We start from the raw sequence: 22,475 nt of genomic DNA, 5'->3' as shown, positions 1-22,475 counted from the left end.
GATTCAATTAAAGTTTCCGTCAACAAAAAACAATAGTAAAGCAAAGCAAATCTTCTGTGCGAATTGCGATGGCGACGATTTGGTCATCCAATTGAACCCAATTTAGTCACATATATGTATGTATGTATGTGTATGCACAACAGAATCAGCTCGACCTGTCATAATTCACATTTAACTGTCCTCATCTCTCTCTCTCTTTATGGAGTTGTCAGGGATTCAATTAAAGAGAAATTCAAGAAAGTTGATAAAGATTTGCAAGGAATGGTTTTTCAAGTGGGGATCGTTTATTTTTAAATTTGTCGAGAATATTGTCCCATCCTTTTCAACAACAATTTGAAATTTGTGTTAAAAATACGAAATAAAAATATGTAGGTAAATATGTATCTCTGAGTGTCTGTGAGCTTGACGAGCCCCTCCAAGCTCCCATACACATGCACATGACTCAAAGAGAAACCAAAATAAATGTCGATGTACATACATACATATAAAGACCCGATGTGTGGGGCGATAATGAGTGGGTTACTTTGGATATTCGAGTCGTTTTTATATCTTTGCGCTCTTATTCTGATAATAAATATTTAATCAACCGCCCCTTTTGTTGTTGTCACATTTTTGATATCATCTACTTCCTTTAGTATGTTTCCATTCATATTCGTCTTCCTTTTAATAAATAGATCCATATCTACAGCTGTGTTCAGAAATATAGTAGCGCAACATTTATATAAATTTTTCGACATGTTCAACATTAAAAATTCAATAAAGTCTAATATTTTGTTATAAGCTATACCTTTTATTTTAAAAACTGGCATCGCATCGGTGGAGCATCGAATCGGTGAGGTCCTGACAACGCTTCAAAGCGAACGCCATAGCATAAAAACAATCTTTTCGGATGCAAACCAATCTTTCGCCAGCTTGCTGGTGTGTTTGGGATCGTTATCCTGTTGAAATGTCCACTTCATAGGCATTTCCCAACTGGCATATGGTAGCATTGTATTTCGTAATATACATATCTATACATATATGACCAACAGAGTTGTATGAAAAGCATGTCCATATCATTATGCTTATGCCACGACCTGTCTATCCATATCAATGTATATCTTATCTTCTTTATGTACACAATAATAACAGTTGTATAATAGTCTTGGAATACGGTGTTAGAAACTGTAATACGATCATCTGAAAAATACTTACAAAATAATAATGAATATGAATATTAAGGATACTGCGTACATAGCACATAAATATTAGAGATGAGAGTCAGGATCGGGATTTCTGCGGGACTTAAAAAAGGGCAACACCGTAAACATTCTAAAAAATTTCGAGAAAGTCAGGATAAAGACTTTTCCCAAATTTAAACTATTTCAACGTTTTATTGCGAAACGACGCCCGGGGATGGAAATTTATTCAAAATCGATACAGTAGAATCGGCCTATAACATCCGACCTGTTATAGCTACGAAAATTAGGAGACCTTCGTTCGTCCCCATAAAAAATTATATGAAGGAGCCTTGCGTTAGTACGTCTCCGCTTCTAGCCGCGAACCGGCAACGATATATTACACAATTTAATCGGCTATTGCGACGTGCCGTAAGAGAAATTAGCAAAATATTATCAAAATATTTAGAAATGTATACATTATACATAACACATTGAGATCTAAAAAAGATTTGTGGGAGTCCTTTCAAGGACAAACATTTTTGTTTAGAATTTTATTTTAAAATAATATTCTAGTTTTTCGAACGTAAAACGATAAATTGATTTTGGGACGTGAACCAATTTTATTTCCGATCCCACCCAGTAGATCAAAGCCCTGAAGTGAAGTATTTAGATCTCAAAAAGTGTATACCTAGTTATGGTATATAAAGGATATAGTCTTGCTCTTCCACCAAAATTACTTGACTAAGACCCTGTTATTCATTATGGCTGAGGTGTGCCCCCTTTCTTTAAAGAATATTGCTTCTCTGCGGCCCTGTATATATCCAAATCTGATAAATCCGTGCCTCTGTCTGTATAAACACTTTAATCTCAGAAAGTCTGGAACTCAGAGGTAACCGACCTCATTACAACTTTACAGCAAATATTATAATTATTTATAGTACGATACAATTAAATACATACAGGTTATATGATAATTTATATTATTTATAATATATATTTCTGTTTATGAAAAAAATCTCTTTAATTGGTAAAAAACTTAAATATTTAAATAAAAGGTCACTCAAACGAAGGTCATTGATACATTCAGTGGAAAATATATTCTTGTTGATGAAACTTGTAAATTGTCACTCATTTCTATCTATGAATGTATGTACGTACATACATTTGATGTACATGAATGTTTTGTTTTGGAACCGGTTTGACGTTAAAGAGAAGAAAGGTAAATACAATAATTGGCAAAAGGGCACCTTGAAAAATAAACCAAATGTGACATAATAAATTTTACCAAATACATATTAATTTTTATGTACACACATATGTAAACATATACATACGTACATATGTTATACGTAAGTGATAAGTTCTTAAATATTTTGTTTATATCTTTTCACTGTCAACGCGTCACTTTTCAAATGTTGCTGCAAATTGCATCAACCAAAGTTCAGAAGAGAACAACGATGAGAAGAGAAGATGAAAAGAGAAGAGTAAATGCGAAAATTGCATACACTGCACAAAGGACATATACGTTTTGCACAACATTTAGCGACAGCAAAAAAAAAATATTGTTTTATTATATGCAGGAAAGTTTCCAGGGCGATATTTGTCGAGTTGTTTTAGACATTTAAATTTATTTGTGAAACATTTTCAGAAATTCTTATTGCTTAAACAATTTTCAGCCCTGGCCACTTGCATAAATAATGAGTTAATGCTTTGAAGAGTATAAAAATAATGGGTTCAATGTTCAGCAAACTTTCGCGTCTCTCAATATTACTCTCTTTTAACATTTTTTATCAGACGGCGGCATTTCTGTTCGCCCTCGCTCAGTTTTTTTTCTCCGATATGTACTACGTGTTCGTGTACATATTCACACGCACACATTAGTTAAAATTATTTAATAAAAACTAAAACTCGCACGATCTCATTTTCAGTCTCTTCGGGGGTCTCGCAAAAGCAACAGGTATAAAACGGCAAATCGACGAGTTCAGCAAACGGTGAATGGTGAATGGAAAACGGAATATTGTGTTTGCGCAGTGATAAAACCAACAACAACACATGTTCGGTGATAAACAAAAACACAAAAATCGACGCCAAATAACACTTGAACTTTAAAAGCAAAAACAATTCAAAAGCCACACCATATTGAAAGTCACATTAAAATTTCAAACTCTTCGTCGTCTGGCCCAAAGATTTTTACGAACCATGGCACCAGCAAATTCCATCAATGGCAATGGGTAAGTCGTTTTTCTACTTTTTTCTCTCTACATTTTTGAGAATTTCCTTCCTTTTTGTTCTGTTTCTGTGTCGCCACAATTGTGAAAATTGCATAATATTCGATTGCAATTCTTTGGGGCTAGACATCTGTTGCACCTGATGAAAACCCGAACCATATGATTTAGTTTGCTTTCACTTTTCCGCGAGCCCCCAAAAGAGCGTTTTCAAGTGGCTCGAATAGAGAAAAGAGTATCTATATATATACAAGAGATATATATACATATATATACACGTGTTGATATTTACTAATTTTAGTCTCTTTGTGTTTTATTTTAAGCATTCTGTTTTTGTTTTCCTCTTTGTTAGTTGAGGCAAAAGAGTTTTTAAGTTGCTCATTATCACGGTCAGCCGGCCTCATGGGATGACCTTTTGTTTAAAATGTATAGTTTTTACACTCTTACAAGAGTCGTCGTTGAAATACATATTAGCTTCCTATTCAGATAATCATATTTGTAAGTCCATACATAATTCATCATTTCAAAGGAACATCAGAAACTAAATGGGTCGAAAAACTTGCACTCTTTTAACTATCGTTTTTTTTTGTCTTATCTTAATGAACATGGACTATGGACTATTGTAAACGGGCTACAATCAATGCTTATAGGTAAATATTCTCTCAACTTAGTAAAGGTGAGCTTCGAAAAGGAAGGAAGGTCCAAGAAAATCTCAAACTACGGCTATACCTAGATATAAATTTCTTAGTTCACGCTTTGCTCGCCTAATTTCGAAGGCCTTTTTGTTAGTTTTTATTCTACTTCTCTGCAGTTTGGATTCATTCTACAAGTTGTAACAACTGTGCTTCTAAGAATGATCGTAGTTTAGTATACAAACAGGTAAATTTCCTATTCGATAAGTGTGTGCAAAATTTCTAAAAACCTATTTTAAAAGTAGGTTAAAAAAATACGTCTTAAATGCTGTTTCTCTTGTGGAATATGTACATATGTATGTACACATACTTTCTGTCGTGATAAATTGCTGTTAATTCTGGCCAAAAACTAAAAAGTATAAACGTTAACAAAAATTGTTATGCAGTTTGAGCACGTGTAACAGTCCAAGTTGTAAACGAATCGACCTTGGAATTGTCACCGTACTTTGCATTTCTTACCCTGTAACTCAAACTTAAAGGTATACTCAGATAGGAATACATATGTATAATTCAAAATTAAAGAAATACATCGAACGCAGGATCTTAGTCTTCTTGTTTAGTAAAATCATGATTAATTATCCAAATGAATAACAAAATGTATATTTTAAGTTATGGCATATTAATCACAGTATAAAAAAGTCGATGCCCTGATAAGCCAAGATTTAATTTTCATGCTAATTTTGGTTGTTGGGTGATCGAAAATAAATAGCCTTCTGTTTTGCAAAGTTAAAAGCAAAGGTTTTTTTTTTAGTCAATGTAATCCATTATAGGCTTGATTACAAAAATTATTAAATATTACAAAATCAATTAATAGTAATTAGTTAATCTAAAAAAGCCCTTTTAGTTTTTTTACGTTTTCCGTTCGTCTGGGAAAATAAGACAGACTCTTTTACTATAAAATAAAAATACAATTTCATTTCAGATACACATACATATGTACTTATACTTCATAAAATACATACATAATCCAACATTGAGAAGCGGGAGTTTATTGTTCAATTTGTTCTAAATGTAAATGCTGAAATTTGTTATCTTTAATTAGGAAATTATATTGACTGGTTTAAGATTACAGCATTCGATTTCTATCTTAAAATAATCTTTTGTCTGCTGTCACCGGAGACTGGCTTGATTGAAATGAGCCCGTCTTGTGAAAACAGTCTATATTCAATGGGGGTGGTCGGGACATTGATCAGTTAACCCTTTCACGACTGAATTACAATGGGAAGACTAAAAAAATATTTGATTGCATATTACGATTAATATGGCCACAAATATGACCAAAATCCATATTTTAGTCCTACGTATCCTGGTTCATCCTCACCGAAATGTTGCCTATAGGCAACATTGGCCCTGAGTAGTATATTTTTAAAATAATACGTATACGTAATTGACGAATTAATATTTTATTTATTTCACTCTTTTATTCTTAATATTTTAATAGGTTTAAACTCAAGACATTTTTTCTGAGACTCTTTGGTCTTCTGCTATAAAATTATATATTTATTACTTAAGCTTATGTGTGGTATGACACAAAACAATTCTGCTTTGCATAGTCTGCAGCTGCCTTTTGAACCCCATTGAATCCAATATTCGATTTTGTCATATCTTATGTCCTTAGGTTTTTCTATAACATAGCTTCTTTTAGATGTTGGAGTGGATAAAATTGATAAATCGGGGGAAGATGATGCTGGATATGAATCGCGCGAGTCAATATTGAGCACAAGTTGTGCTGGACGACCACTTTTTCGAGATTGAATTTGCATACTAGATCGAAGAAGTTCATTTGCAATATCCAGTTGAAATTGTATTAAAGGCATGTGACGGGTGTTATCTTTGGTGCAGTTCAAATCTCTACGATACAGAAGCCAACTATTTATCACCGCCATATTTATACACCAAAATACAATGTGCATATACCACTTTTTGCAGCGGTGATTAGTTTTATAGCATTCTACAATAGCAGGACGAGGCACTTGTACATTTTTTCTCTCCTTCCGGCACCAGCGGGTGCATTCTGTGACAGGTTGGTCTCCAATATAAATTGAAATTAATTGGACAATTTTTTTGTCATACCAGCGGCAAGTAATTAATTTTAGCGAGGTTTCTACTTTCAAATCATAGGATCCTCGACCTTCTTTCGCAAGTTCCTTTTCAGTCTTAAGCACACAATTCTTAAGGCGGTTTGGGCGAATCGTTCCGGCTGCGAGGATACCTTTTTCTTTTAGAGCAATTATAAGACTTACGGAAGTGAACCAGTTATCGAAGAAGAGTTTAAAGTTTTGATCTTGGGGCACACTTAATGCCAAATGAAGAACTATATCTGATGATATTCCAAGCCCAAAAGAATAACAAGTTCCTTCATCAATATAAACCCACTTGTGTTGTTTTTTAGGAAGATATTGTTTCAAGCTATTTTGACCTTTAAATGAAATCATTTGTTCTTCAATGCTTTGATACTCCTATTGCTCCAATTTGTTGCAAACTGCTTTTATTTTTGAAAGCAGCGGTCGTACTTTAAATAACATTACATTCCAATTGACCTATATTCAACAGTGTGCCTTCGAGACTTTCACCTTTGGTAATAGCATCTTGTAAAGATTCTTCGATAAAATCTTCCAAAGTCTTTTGAGTTTCGGTATCCTCTTCATTTTCTTTTTTATTTTCGTCATCGTCAGAATCATCCCAATTAAATTGGCAAATTTTTTCAATTTCCAACTGTGTTAAGCCTTTGGGTCGCATATCTAGCAGAGCAGAAACAATTTCAAATTTTGTATACCATTCGGGACCAATGTTGCCTATAGGCAACATTGTCTTTGGAAAATTCCAAAGACAACTCAACAATTTTGATAACCAAATTAATTCGTAATCTGTAAACTTACCTGATTTGTACATAATAGTTCACTTTTGAAGTATTTATATTTAATATTTTTTGGAACATAAAGTCAATGTTGCCTATAGGCAACAGTGGACCTGAAAGGGTTAAAATAAATACACATTAATATGCTGAGAAGCATATACATATGGGCATTTCCATAGAAAACTGATAGAGTACAAAAGCTAATTATAAGTTAATTAACCAGTTTAGTGATAATCGGATAATAAACAAAAATGATCTGATCCTGTGCCTACATTCGCATACTTGTAAAAATCCTTTATAACAAAAAAGACACATTGAATAAAGACAAACAAGTACGTTTCTATTTAGGAAAAAGAATTTAGTTTAAAAAAAAAATTTAAAACTGTTGACGGAGACTCGTGCTGAGCAGTTGTTCGTTATCAGAATAGAATGCAATTTTTATAAACGATTTTAGGCCTTTCGCAGAAAAGTTCATTAAATCTAGAATCAACCTTATTATTGAGATCAACTGAGCAATAATTAAATTTTCAAACACAAGCAGCTTTCGATTACATTAAAGATAGTCTGCTGTCTGATAGTTATAGATGAATCCTGTTGCAGCAGCTCTGTCATCTTCAAAGGATTTCACCAACTCAAGACCCGCAATTTGATGCCACTTACATGAGGTGAACATGTCTGAGATGTCTTTTAAGGCATGAGCAGGAAACGCATTCGCCTGATCGAAGATAACTCATTGTAGGCGGCATAGGAATGATTCGGAGCGTACATTATTATTGGGGCTGCGAAAGCATACAAAATATTTCAAAGCTCCACAACGTTTAGAAATTTATTAATGTATCATCCACAATTTCGAGCATTAGTGACCAAAACTTGAGGAATTCATCACATTCAATTTAGACCTCAATCCAGCAGCCGCATCCACATCTTAAAAAAGAAGGTATCAATAATATTAAATGGCAATGTAAAGAGTTCCACTCATCCACTTACCATCGACATTTGAATCGTCGGTTCCAATATGGTAACCTTGGTGATGTTTATATCCTTTAACTGATGTTTGATTTCATCTATAGTCGATCACTCTTCTCGATCTTGTACTGAAATTTCGATGCTATTGTTTGTCAATTCAAGCATACCCAAGTCCAAGGACAATTCGTTAAGGCTTTTCGTGCCCACTGAAATTATGATTTTGCGAGAATTAACACGCACATTAAGTTTCATCCATGTCCATCTTACCAAAACTCCAGGTGATTTGTTTCGAAGAATCATCCAACAAATTGAACTCATCAGTGATTTTGAGATCGGACCAACGTTGCATGCACCAATTGAGTGTGACCACATGCCTTGACTCGAGTCAATAAAAAAGTTCCAAAAAGAAGACCGAGGAATCCTCTTACTTGCTTAAATTTACTATCTCGCCTTGCAGCCTACGATGAATAATAGAAAATGAAATGTATACGATTTAGACTGAGATTCCCAATATAATTTTGCATTGATTTGTTTAAAAAGGCTTCCGGACTCATCCACTCCCCCGCTCTTTCTCATGTGTTTCAATTTAAGCAAGTTTACGAAACAGGAATAATAATAACAACCTCATACTACTTGGCCAGTGCAGAACACATTGAACAAAGGCAATGGGCAAAAAGTTGTTCTCGGCTTACAGCTGGAGCACAAAAGGGAGTGGATATGGAATGGATAAAGCATACATATAAACAGCTTGCGCATCATCTCCTCCTCTTAGAGGTCCTGGCTGCCGCTGATGCCGTTGTTGCTATTGTTCCCTCTCCACCTTAGTCAGTGTCCATGGCGCTGTTTGTCAGTTTTAACGTTTATTTGTTTAAATTGTAATTGTAAATTCTGTACTCCGCATTAATAGGATTACTGCATTGCAATTTCGGTAATGTTGCAGTAATGTTTAAACATTTGCCAAAGATCCGCATGATTGCGTTTTGATTATGCTCTTTCGGTATATATTTTATATTCCGTTCTTTTTATTTTGTTTACACCGTCACTTTTTCAAAATTCATTCAACTTCAATTTTGTTTCGCTTTCTATTTCTATTTCACGCGCTCAATTTTTGAAAATTTTAAATCCAAAATTAAGCATTCGCCTTAAAAAATGCGGGCGAACTACAGCTAGCTAGTGATGGCCAGCAAGCCAGACGATTAGTCGATAGAAATGTTAACCGTTTAACAGGTGGCTGTTAAGTGCAGAGGCCTGAGTCGGGGTTCGATTTTTGTAGCATAAGCTCAGGCTGAGTCGCAGTGCTACGGTCTGAGAAAAAGTACTAAGGCTTGAGTCGGAAGCCCTAACGTCTCATTGTCAGTCATTTGGCTATTAAATTAGGTTTAGAATTAATGATACAAATAATGTAAATAAGTATAATTTTTAAATTTAAAATTTTTTGCGATTTTTAAAGAAATCAAAAATCAGTCTAACAAATAATTATTTAATTTATTAAATTTTTTTGCAATTAATAATTATACTGATTTGCATTCTTTAAATAAAAAAGTAAGAAATGTTGATCTGTTTATTGCATTTTATGACTTTTTTTTGTTTATTGGCCTCTTAATGGAAATATGAGGGTAGATTATTAATCTTAACTTAATATCAATAGCAGAGTTTATGATTAGAAAACTAAAAACATTTTTGTTTCCATTAAAATGTACACCTGAAAAATAGTACAAATACGATTTTTAAGACATTTACTGCTGTAGGGAATTGTGTTTTGGAAAAAATTCTCAAATAAGCTTTTGTTGTTATTGTTGTAACAGATCGTTAACACCTCCTTGAAATTAAAGACCACGATCTAAATTAAAATCTCCTCCTTGAAAATGGTCTTCCAACCCAAAACGTTGGGTTCCTTGTTTTCAATGTCAGATTCAAAGTCATATTTATTACTATTATCCTCTCAACTTATAACCATAAAAATCTTTGATATCTGCTTGTTGTATATCGTCAAAGCCTTCTCCACTCAATTCTTGGCCAACTCAATTATTCGAGAATACTAACCCTCCTCCTTTAGCAGCCTTATGATCGCTCTTGCATTTTTTTTCCAAAATTATCCGAATTCATCAGCACTAAATATTGGTCTGGGCTGTATAACTTTTCGCCAATACTTTCAGCAAACTTTTGTGGATGTTTTTGTCCTTCTTCCAAATTAGCAGATCCCTGTTCACCTTTTAGATTTAGACTATGCAAAGAATGTATTTGATTAAATCGTTCGGACCATCCATGAATTGCGTTAAAAGCTGCCTTTTTATTAAAGCATTATTTTGTATGGCATTTGCATCAATTGAAACCCTATTTTGATTATGGTCTTCTATGAATCAATGCTTTTTCCATGTTTTCCATAGTCACAATTCTTATGTATGAAGTGGGTTTTCATACGCGTATTCATTCATTCATTTATTGATCTTATTGTTGCTTCGTTCATTGAATAAAATTTAGCAATGTCCACTATATCTTTCTTTATTTCTTAAGTCCAAATTACTATTCTATTTATACAAATTTTTATTTCTTATTTGGAAAAGCATATTAGAACAAACCCGTGTAAAGCGAGGTAAAAGTGTATTTATTTAGATTTAATCTTTGGTACTGTCAAAGTTGGCCCCGCCCTCTGACTTTAACACCTGTTTGTTGCTTTTTTCTCTTTAGAATCAGCAGCTGTTGATCGTCACGACAGTTGATCAATTAAAATTAATTTCCCTGAAAGTTATACCTTTTACTAAACTTGCGGGTTTGCTTCTATTTAAATAAGATTCAGATCAGATTAACTTAACTAGACTTCTGCCTTTTCCGTTCAAGTCTTTGCATTTTTATTCATATATCTTACCTTTTACTTCTGCATTGACATATTAACGAGATTGAACGATTTTAGTTTTTGTTTTTTTCCGCCGTTTTTCGGTTTTTTGTTTCCGGCGTAACCGCCAACACTGCTCCCAATATTCTTATCATCTCAAAAAGTACACGGCTGTCTCAGTTAATCTCTCTGTCTCACTAAGAATAATAAAGTCTAGTTGCATTTGGCATTTGTCAGAGGCTGGAATGCGTCTTGTCAAATATTTTCTTCGATCTGTTTGTTTTTACCCACGTGAGAGATCCATTCGATTAAGTAAAAGTTGGCTAAATAGAACTTACACCTCATCCAAAGCAAGGTAAATGAGTTTAGTTAATTAAAAGAAATTGTCAAGTGAATGAAACTCATTAAATCAAACTTGAAAGAGCTAATTAATTTCTGTGCGAAATCACGAGTGGGAGTTTAATTTATTTTGAGGCTTAATTGATAAATACATATTATATATACCAGAGAATGAGCCGAGTACGTGGACTATATTGAATCCATTGAGTACTTTTTCTATCTTATCTGAATTGAATTTCTGCCTATCGCTAAGCCTAATACTAGCTGAAGTATTTATTTTGTTACGCAGAAACAAAAAACACCATAGTAACATTAGATTCTAAATTGCCCATTGCGAATGTTACTACAAATCAAATCGAAAAGTGATTAGTTTTTAGCAAACGGGAATAAATCACATCGGGGCAAATTTAGTCTATCATAGATTTGACAGCTGAAGCAATTTTCACTGTCTATACGTGCCTGATTCTCGAAAAGGGAACTTTTTTATTCGACTTGCTCTTACGTAAATCTCATTGTCAGTTTTATTTTGTATCCCAAATACTTCAGGTGAGGCAGTTCAACAATTACCTTCAAGCGATCAACATCGGACATCGGCATCAACATCGGCGGGTACTCTAACTAAACCGACGCGATTTGATTAGAAGAGTTTTTCCTCCATTTATTAACGTTCGCTGGAACAAGTGTAATCAGCTGCTGAACGAGATAATGGGGGAGCGAATATACAAAAAAAAAAATAATGAAAATATTATAAAAAGCAAAAACAACAAACAAAATCGCAAAAACAATTCTCACTTGATGCACACACACAAAATTCCAATCTAAACAAAAACTGAAAGCACAATTTTAATTTAATAATTAACATAAAGCTCATGCAAGAAGAGAACTAAAAAACCGCAAACAATACAAAAATGCAATTAAATTATTATTATTTTTCATAGGAGCCCACAATATCTTGTGGTTTTGGATTCTTTTTTGTTTGCATTCACTAGTAACTCATATATTTTTGAGATTTCAACCTGTCAAGTTGCTAGGATTTGAACCGGGCTTAAACGGGGTGACGTCATAGGATATAATTTAATTGAACACTCGTGTCTAAAGTAAGAGAAATTAAAAAATAATATTCCTAATTAATAACAGACTTTTGAAATCCGGACAGACTACTTTGCTTTTAAACATGTTTGGTATTATCGTTGAATTTTTGTGTTTTTTTTTTTTCGTTTTTGCGGGGAGGGGGAGTTTAATGACATTAATTTCAATTCTTTGCTTTATCATCAATGTAAATAAACCGAATTTGTATACCCTGTAACTTGGTCGGATTAAACAGAGACTAGTTTGTTAAGGGTTTTAGAAATTACACTTGAAAACGTGTGAGCTAAATCTCAAATGGTCCTTTGCTACAGGGTAAACCAAAGTCTTTATACCATTCACTTTCAACAAAAAGTTTTCAACTTAAATGGTTATCTAATGGAGTGCCTTCTTATCTATATATACGTGGCTCAAACAGCCATGAACTTGTAAGAGGCAAATGACTAAAAAACGACTTGTTGAACTTGATGAAATTGTTTATAAACTCAAAGAAATCACCGAATCCAGGGCGAAAAATCTTACAGATTGCCTTGCTCTCAATAAATTATCAAAAAGGGATTAACTAATTGAAGAGCAAACTGCTTAAACTTAAAGAGTAAATCAATGTCAAAGATTGCCATATCGAAACCTTTAAATTCTATAATGCATAATTGCCCATAAAACAGTCGAATAATCTTATCAGCCCAACTGTCAATGACTAAAAACAAAAACGAGCAATAAATAACAATACGCACTTACAGAAAGCCCATTGAAAAGGTTCTCGCGAATTATTGACCGGGGATAACAATCATTGAAAAAATACAAGTGACAAACAATTCAAAAATATTCATTTTGCCACTCATTTTCGATAAATTCAATACATTTTCCCAGAGGAAATACAATGTATGTATGTATGTTTGTATGTAAAGGGTGATCCAATTATATGAAATTGTATAGCCTAAATTGATTTCATGTTTAATTTTCCATTCAAAAACCGAAGATTTGGGTCAAATTTCCATTTGCTGGCCCACCAAAGCAATTGATCATTTCAACTACCTTTGTGATATTTTGTGGTGATTTCAGAAAACGATTTCCATAGCTCTGTAAGAAAACAAAACAAAAACAACAAAATTCTTTGCCTTTATTGCATAAAAGCAATTCTCCAGGAAAATGTGTATTTGTAGCGTGCGAGTTACTTGGTTTATTTTTGATTTTGCACCAAAAATCTTACTAATCAAGAGCTATAAGTTTTAACCTTTTTCAAAAGGTCAAAAATTCGTACGGAATCTTCACCCTCGTCACTGGAGAAGTGCCCCTATAAAGAATCAGCGAAAAGATTAGATACAAAAATATCTGATTTTCACTCTTCTCTTTCAATTAGTACAAATTCCATTTCTTGTTGTTTTCGAGTTCAAACCTCGACTTAGAATGATTAATTGAGATCAATTTTGGCAATGCGTAATATATGTACGCCCGCACTGCAAGGGTATATAAACTTCATCGTAGTCATAGTTAAATTTTTGCTCGTTTTTTTTTTCATTTTGAATTATTTACAAGCTGTATTAAAGAGGTAATATACTTATTTTTTTGAAAGTTTTAAGATTAGGTCAAACCTTGCAATTAAGCCGGCTCGAGGTCAATTTTCCAAAAGAAGTTTTAGGGCTGAAGACATGGTACTCCAATTCTGGAGTCCTTTAGCGAAGTCTGCTGAGGGTAAAACTTGGTGATACTTGAAATAGCTTTACAGACAACCTGTTCACCATTTTGTGTTGCCTTTGAAACAATCTTCTTTTGGAAGATTGACCTCGAGCAGCCGTAAATGCAGGGATTGACTTAAATTTCAAAAAGGTCGTAGTCTAACCAGGTTTTAAGATAACTTTTTTTTCTCCCCTAATTCCGATGTTTTTGGGTAATCTGATTTCAAAAATGAAATTTGTAGGGAATCTTAGGATTGAAATGGCTTAAACAAGTTTAAAATTTCTCTATACTCTCTTTGGAGACAATCTCTGCTCCTTTTTCCTTTAAGAATACCTTATTGGTAGATGTTAATCAGCCGAAGAAACCTTTTTTATTTAGCATAAACTCTTTTGTTCTCTATTTAAGTTTTTAAAACAATTTTATATATTGAAGACATTTTCTTGGAGACAAACAACCAGGCATCTTTTTTTGCTGTTGATCTGTGTAATAATTCTATTTTGTTATTTCAAATGTGAAAAATCGTTTAGCCTAGGAACATCAAGAAAAGAATAAGTGATTAATTCGAAGCTTTATCAACATTTATCAATATTAAGTGAACTCTCAAGGTAAATGAATCAGTGTAATGCACTATTTTTTTAATCACTTTGCGTACAAATAACTAACTAGTGTAAATGTCCATGTTGTATATTTTTTATACCCGAAAATGATTTTATTAGCCTACCTAAAGGATCGCCTATACTCAAATCTAAATGACAGTCTAAAATCTTAATGACAGCAGATGAAGATTATGTGTGTCATGTCAATCGAATGCAAGTCAACAACCGTTAAAAGGTCTTTGCATTTGAATAATTAGAGAATACAAAAACAAAACAGAAACAAAAAGGCATTAGTTTCGGCCTCAAGCCATGGCTACTAAAATGGCATACCGTGTGTATGTATTCTTTCGTCAAAATGTTGAAAAAGGAACAAAAAGTAAACAAAATATAAAACAACCCAATTAAATTTAAAGCCAGTATTATTAACCAGATATGCTAATTATATTTTAGCTGTTTCACATCTTTTTTTTTAGTCCATTCGATTTTTTTTCTTCTTCTAATTTCTTTTCAAACAATTATATATATAAAATCCATGATGCCACTTGTCAGAAATTAGACAATTAAATAATTATGTTAAACGTGGTCCTTGAAGTTGACTTTTTCTTGCCTTGCCAAAAGTTTTTGAAATATACATGGCAATGCAACAGATTGAAACATGTTTGAGAAACAAGTTTTCATTCGGTTTCTATACACTTTGTCAAATAAACAAAAAAACGAAAAAGTATAAAACGTTTCGTTAGAAGTTTGTGCAGCACATGAAAAGAAATATTATCAAATAAATAGAGTATATATTCTACTGACATACTGAATGAGGCGATTTCACAAAAAGTCAAAAGAAATGTTGGATGAAATTGTCTTCCATATTATTGGCCAGTTTCATTAGTCACCAAAGTTGTTTGTGTCCCTATCAGTCTTTATAGGAGGCAGATCTTTAAACGATATCTTCCAAAAGGTTAAAATCTACTTAACATTTTAATTTGCGTTCTTATCATTATCAGATTTAGTCATCCATATTATCCCATGGCTCCCATTGAATTTTTGATGATTTCTTAATAAATTAAGCCGGAACGGAATTGTCTGTATTTATCTTTTGGTTTTTTTTGTTCCTCACTCTCTTGTCATTATGCGGAATCGGAAGCCCTCAAGCAAAAACATAATGAAACAATAACTGAAATTCAATTGCCAATGCCTAACACGTTCATACATACAAATGTTATTAATAATAATAACAACAACAGCAGCAGCAGCCAACTGGCTTTGTCTAGTTGAACTATGTATTTGTCATCAGAGTCAGAGACCGACATTTAAAAATTTTTAATGAATCGTCCATTACACCCGTTCAAATATTTAAACAGTCGCGTGAGCTTAACAATAATAGTAATAATAAAAATAATATAAACAACAAAAAACCATAAAAACAAAGCCCATTCAAATTGTTGTTTTCGCCCCCCCTAAAAACAAAAAATAAAATAAAATAAAAGCATCTTGCATTGAGTCTACTCTAAAGCCGAAATCCACCATAACAAGAGATCGTACGTTTTTGAATCTGATTTCGAATCTGACTTTGATTTTGAGAAATGCCTTTAACAGAATGTTGACTTTTTAGTTGTTGCTATTTTCCTGCCATTTATGTTACGATCAACTGATCAAATGTCGCCAAGCACCTAGTCGAATGAAATTACAGAAATCACTCAACTCCAATTAAATCGATCTGACTAAAGACAATGAAGTTCTCGCGTTTAATTCTTTTATCTGTTTGCGTTTATCTCTCTCACAAAATGAATTGCAAATTGCACAACTGTTCCGATTGTGTTTTTAGATGATGTTTTTTTTGTTTTCCAACTTGGGTTACTTATATCATCACGATCCCCTTAAGCCAGCCAGCAACGACAATAGATCACTGGCTAACTATAATTCATGTATTTGTCACTAGCTATACGTAGTCGCAGCAAACATTAGTTGAGATACATACTAAAACGCTATAAATCATTGGGCGGCATGTCGCAGACTTTTAATTTCCATTTCCCGGTCAATGGAACGTTTTTCCCTCCTCTTCTCTTCTCTTTTTTTTTTTGTCATAAGACGTAGTTGGGAATATAAATATAGATGTATGAATATGATGAGTGTATTGTATTTTAAGCTTTGCAGAACTTTGATCTTGATGTTATTATTATTGGTCGCATCATCGCACATCAGAGCACAGAAAGAAACGTAATCCTTATTCAAGCAAATCATTTCAATTAAGACTCATAAGAGACTCCCCCATTCAAAAATATGAAATAAACCAAGACGCAATTTCGGTCAACTAACTAACTAACTCAGACTCAGACTAGACACGTGGCAGAAACTATAAAGTATGTTTTAAATTTGAAACTAATTCGCCTTACTTTATCTATTTGCGGATTTTAATAGTGTGTTTGTGTTTGTAGACATATATATAGCTCATTCTCTGGAATCGGCTAATGCAAATCAGTCTGAACCAGTTGCATTTTTTCACAATGCTTATAGACATTGGGTTCTGGGAATGACTCTATGAATAAAGGTTACGATTAGTTTTAATCTATTTATGGCTTTAGGAAATTTACCCAATTCTTATCGTAAGTAGAGCACGGTTGTTTACTTCACTTTTTATGGCATCTTGTCAATTTAATTGCTTTAAATTTGCATTATTTTAAGTAGGCCTAAAAATGTCCAAATTACTTACATATATACAAAAAAAAAAGAATACATACTGCTGCAGCCCCTCTTGAAGGTCATCATTACCTTGATGGATTCATTTTATCAATTAATTACTAAACTTATTAAGCACTATGTGGAAAGTAAATGCGGGCTCCATATTGCATTTGAATAACTATTTCAAATTATTCCCATATATGTATGTATTTATCCATCCATACGAGTCATTAGCGAGCAAAAAAAATTATAATTATTATAACCTATTTATCTCTGAAATACACCCCTTTTTCCATATGCTATCCATTGCACTTATTTACATATGAAAATGTTTGAGTTTCATCAAATTGCACATTTAAATGCAGATACACTGGAAAGCAATCCGAAACTGAAATCCCACAGTAGCTATAAAAAGAAATTCCAATATCCGACTTTGGGAAACCCCTCTACCAAGAAATCAAAATAGCAATAATTCCTACAGTTACGAAGTTTTAGAAAACAAAAGCAAAATCCATTAACAATAGATTGAAACTCACTAGTATAGAATTGTATGTACCTCTCATTTAGACTTGTTTATTGATTGTCTTTTAGTTAAATGTTTCATTAAATTCACTCAAGATTGTGATTCTTCGTTTAGTTAAGAAGAATCCTTGAAGGAGGAGCAGCTTTATATCCCCTTTTCAATATGAGAAATACAGGGTATTCAAAATGCATTCGTCAAGTTCACGAGACTAGAAACTGTTAGATTGAAACACAACTACGTCTACATTTACGGTTATTCGGTTCGGGTCAGTTCTGAAAATGAAAAACGATTGTATAAATAGAACGAAACGCGCCCCCCAAAAGCACGACTCGACTCTATCGAGAGACGCCCCCACCCATCACCTCATCGTCACCTTATCACCTCTGGGCTTCGGCAAGCAAACCTCACCTCACCTCACCTCACCGATCTTGGTTGAGTCGTCGTCGTCGTCGTCGTCGTGGACGTGGACGCGCACTGGGACGGCATTCAATTAGATTATAAAACTGAGCAAGATCGAAAACAGTCAGAAGTATTCTTGCGCTGACTGCCGCTGGTCGTGTTTGCGGATAAAGTTTGTTAGGGACATATAGGATATTGATTTATCTCCTTCCTCCTATATGCCAGCTGGGAAACTTAGTTTTGTTTTTTGTTATTTCGTTTATGGTTGGGAATAATTGCTGATTTCAACACACAAAACAAAAAACTGAACTCAATTAACTTGTTGTGACTTATTTCGTACTTATAGCTATAAAACTAAATTTAAAATTAGACAAAACCAGAAACAAAGTTCCTAGAAAAAAGAAAACAATCGTCGAATTTGTGTTGTTATGTTTAAAATGAAATTAATTTTCGGGCTCCTGTCGAGCCTCCTGATCGTTCTGAATGTGTGTCAGGCAAGGTCACCCGATGCCCTGAATCGAAATGCCATTGCCAAGGATGTGGAGCAATTCAATTTCGAAAGTTGGTAAGTTTGTTTGGCTTGTTTTGTGTTTTTTGTAATTTGTTCCTGTTCCATCTCGAATCTCAGCAAGTAATTAAAATACATTTACTTCATGCTTGACTGCCTTCCCTTCTGTGTTTAATTTTTCTTTCTTGAGAACACTTTTCGCATCGTGAACGTGACGCCTTAGTGACGGACGCAAAGTATTGTATTTAGATCTAACTACTAACTATCTATGTACAAATCTAAGCGATACATACACGTTTTACGTAGACACAGGTGTGTGTTCACTTAAGCAGCACCACATTGTGAGGCAGAGTGTTTTTTTTTATGGCCATTCAATTTGTTGTTGATTTGCACTAATTAATGACGTCAGATAAATTACTTTTGGATTAATTTATTGGGCATATCAACATCCATTGACGCTATCCACTCTCGATTGGGGAAGCCATTTTCACACTTTTTGAGTAGGATTGAGTATTGACAAAATCCAGATGAAAACGAACGAATCCAGATTGATCAAGACGAGTAAAGAATAAAAAGGAGAGTTCAGCCTCTCTATACTTCAAGTTCGTTTGATCCTCTAAATCACGTTTTTTATTCGAAATAATTAAAAATCCTTTCTTCCATGTTTCTTTCAGCCAAATCTATTGCTATGGCAATCTACTGCACACCATTCAAATGGCCAAATTATATGATGATTCAAAGACGTTTGTGGATATGAAACTCATTCAGTCGCCAGCCAAGACTTTGGAAGAGTTTGATGCATTGATGGCAGCCAAAAATAATACACCCAGTAAAGAGGATCTTCAGACATTTGTGAATGTAAGGAACTTAGTCTTAATTATGCGTATTGATATTCAACGTCAATTGGTTTTTGTAGACTTACTTTGGGGAGAAGGGAACCGAATTGGAATTGTATACGCCCACCGACTGGAAAGAGCATCCAGCATTCGTTGATCAGATCACCGATCCAGATCTAAAGCAATGGGGCATTGATCTGAACAACATTTGGAAGCAATTGGGTCGAAAGATGAAGGACGATGTGAAAAACAATCCGGACTACTACTCCATCATATATGTGCCTAATCCCGTAATCATCCCAGGCGGTCGCTTCATTGAGTTCTATTACTGGGACTCGTATTGGATCATTCGAGGATTACTCTACAGCGAGATGTACGATACGGCGCGTGGCATGATTGAAAACTTCTTGTCCATTGTGCAGAGAATCGGTTTCATTCCAAATGGTGGCCGAGTTTACTATTGGGGACGCTCTCAGATGCCCTTGCTGACGGCCATGGTAAAGTCCTATGTGGATTTCACCAACGACTATGTGTTTGCCATCAATGCCCTGGAGACCCTGGAGCATGAGTTCGAATATTTCATCAATAATCACACCGTGCAGGCCAAGGGTCATGATCTGTACGTATATAGCGACTTCTCAACGGGTCCCAGGCCAGAGTCCTACAGCGAGGATGTTGAGACTGCGCGTATATTTGAAACTGAGGAGGCCAAAGAAGCATTCTACAGTGAGATCAAATCGGGAGCTGAATCAGGAATGGATTTCAGTTCGCGTTGGTTCATCAACGAGAATGGAACAAATGTGGGCAATCTCTCTACTATTAAGACACGTTCTGTTGTGGCCGTTGACCTGAATGCTTTGCTTCATTGGAACGCCAAAATAATTGCAGAGTTTCACTCAAAAGCTGGCAACACCGAGAAGGTGACAGAATACGAGACGAAGGCTCAAAAAATCATGGAGGTATGTACATACAACGCCTGTGCGAGATTACAATGTTTTCCATTGTCCATGGGTTCGTTTATTTTCAGGGTATACAAGCAGTTCTTTGGAACGAGGAGGCTGGTTGCTGGCTGGACTATGATTTGATCAATGAGAAGCCTCGCGACTATTTTGTACCCACAAATTTATCGCCCCTTTGGATGAACGCCTACAACATTTCCGACACTGAAAAAATCTCAGCCTCCGTTCTGAAGTACATTGAACGCAATAATCTCGACCAGTTCCCAGGAGGTGTGCCAAACACACTGTACAACACTGGTGAGCAGTGGGACATGCCCAATGTCTGGGCTCCCATGCAATATATTCTAGTCGAAGGCCTCAGCAATCTGGGCACACCGGCGGCCAAGGAGTTGTCCAAAAAGTGGGCACATCGTTGGGTCCTCTCCAACTTCAAGGCCTACAGCGATACCTTCAACATGTATGAAAAGGTAAGTCGACCAATCATCATCGTTTGGATCACAAATTCTACAGATTTTTTGTTCTTGCACTTCCAGTACAATGCCGAGGAGTATGGCGGCCATGGTGGAGGCGGTGAATATGGTGTACAAACTGGTTTTGGCTGGTCCAATGGAGTCATCATCGAGTGGCTGACCAAGCATGGACGCGAAGTTAATCAAAGCACAGAGGGTGGAGGTGGCGGAGCAGGTGAAAAGCGACAATAGAATCTCCTAGACAGGCCACATTCAATGCCAAAAACCATACAACAAAACAAATCCGATATCAAATTCATCAATTTGTGTATCATTCTCTCAAGCAAATCCAAATCGAATCTGGGAGGCTCAAAGCCAAACTTTAAAGCTCACCTTCTTACACTTAGTACCAACTTAAAACAACACTCATCGATTTGCTCATCAACATCATCATCATCGTCATCAAAATATATAGGATAAGCTCTCACTATCCTGTCCTGCTGCTTCTGCTAACCTGCTTCTATCTATCTCTGAATCGCGTACAAGATCAACAACAAAAAACAAAAAAAAAACTAAAGCAACCAACAAGCACCTAGAAAACACGCACGTTTAGGAATTATTCTAGAGGAGATCGACAACCATCCACAACCACCATCAACCATCATCTTAGCTATCTTATCCTTCTATGCTTACCATTTCTCGTTCGTCATCGTTTGTTGTGTCCTGTTCAAATCGAAAAATCACGCTAAGCGGAAAGAATACGGAAGACGTAAGTGTTTCCCATCATTGGTTTGAATTTTGTTATATTTTGTGAATGTTCCAATGACATGTCCAAGGATAAACGTTTCTCATATGACTGACTCAGATCCATAATTGTCTACCTTATCGCTATATCGAGCACAATATTTATATTTCACTTTGCTTTCTTTGTTTGCTCCGTAAAATTATGAAAATGATTAGTGAAATGCACTTTGCTTTTGATCTAAGAATTATAATCTAATCGACGATTTGACTTGCTTTAATCGAATTCTTATTTTCTTCAATTTATACAGCAACCACTCGTCTGATCAGCCTATTGGGAGTGGCATCAGTTGCACTAGTTGCCATTTTAGTCGGACGTGTTGTGTGGTGAGAAGTAAGTAGTCAAGTCAGATAGGCCCACTTTATCAAAGCAACTTAATTGAATTTAATTTCTCTTGTCATTACAGCTAATGTGATTCCCCCTCACCTTTAGTTACCTAACCCAATACAGTGTGTGCGATGTTGATTTAGTTGTTTGTTTTTCTTTCTTAAATTAATTGTCTTGGTGTGTGCTTCAGAGATTGCAGTATTAGAGTTTTCCATTTAAAAGTTGATTTATGTATTTTTTAGTTGACCGGGCATGCCCGTATTGTTATTATTTATAATGAGTATCCTCGCAAACCCCGATGAAGACATTATGTATATGCAAAATTGCCAAATTGTTTGAATAGTTTGAATTGAATAAAAACCCAATGCATTTTATATGTGTTTGTTGCATGTTCATTTTAAAATTAACACCAACATTTGATGATGAAATCCTCTTTGTCATTCTTTTTCAGGCGGATGTGGTAAGGACACATAAGGAGTACACACATGTGGTTAGTTTTTATAATTTGTATATATATTTACCTTTTTTTTTTGAGTTAAATTCAATATTGAAATATTACCACAGAAAA

General features: G+C 34.6%; 1 protein-coding gene across 3 annotated transcripts; it reads left to right on the top strand.

Moving 5' to 3' along the window:
• Positions 1 to 3,088: 3,088 nt before the first annotated feature.
• On the top strand, positions 3,089 to 22,281 carry LOC6652481 (trehalase). Of its 3 annotated transcripts, none has more exons than XM_047009848.1 (7): positions 3,089 to 3,391; positions 19,209 to 19,392; positions 19,451 to 20,329; positions 20,398 to 20,796; positions 20,863 to 21,013; positions 21,831 to 21,913; positions 21,987 to 22,281. In XM_047009848.1, the coding sequence occupies exons 1-6, from the start codon at positions 3,360 to 3,362 to the stop codon at positions 21,908 to 21,910; spliced, it is 1,725 nt and encodes a 574-aa protein (XP_046865804.1). In that variant the 5' UTR covers positions 3,089 to 3,359; the 3' UTR covers positions 21,911 to 21,913; positions 21,987 to 22,281. The 3 variants fall into 3 exon arrangements, 2 of the variants coding, with proteins under 2 accessions (XP_046865804.1, XP_015032044.1); XM_015176558.3 differs by lacking the exon at positions 3,089 to 3,391 and adding an exon at positions 18,409 to 18,591; XR_002724410.2 differs by lacking the exons at positions 3,089 to 3,391; positions 21,987 to 22,281 and adding an exon at positions 18,406 to 18,591 and having other exon boundaries at positions 20,863 to 21,547; positions 21,831 to 21,898.
• The last annotated feature ends 194 nt before the right edge of the window (positions 22,282 to 22,475 follow it).

The sequence above is a fragment of the Drosophila willistoni genome (genome assembly GCF_018902025.1).
Source record: "Drosophila willistoni isolate 14030-0811.24 chromosome 2L unlocalized genomic scaffold, UCI_dwil_1.1 Seg168, whole genome shotgun sequence".
NCBI classification, from domain to species: Eukaryota; Metazoa; Arthropoda; class Insecta; order Diptera; family Drosophilidae; genus Drosophila; species Drosophila willistoni.
The sequence above is the reverse complement of the archived record's forward strand: the minus strand, read 5'-3'. Positions and strand labels throughout refer to the sequence as shown.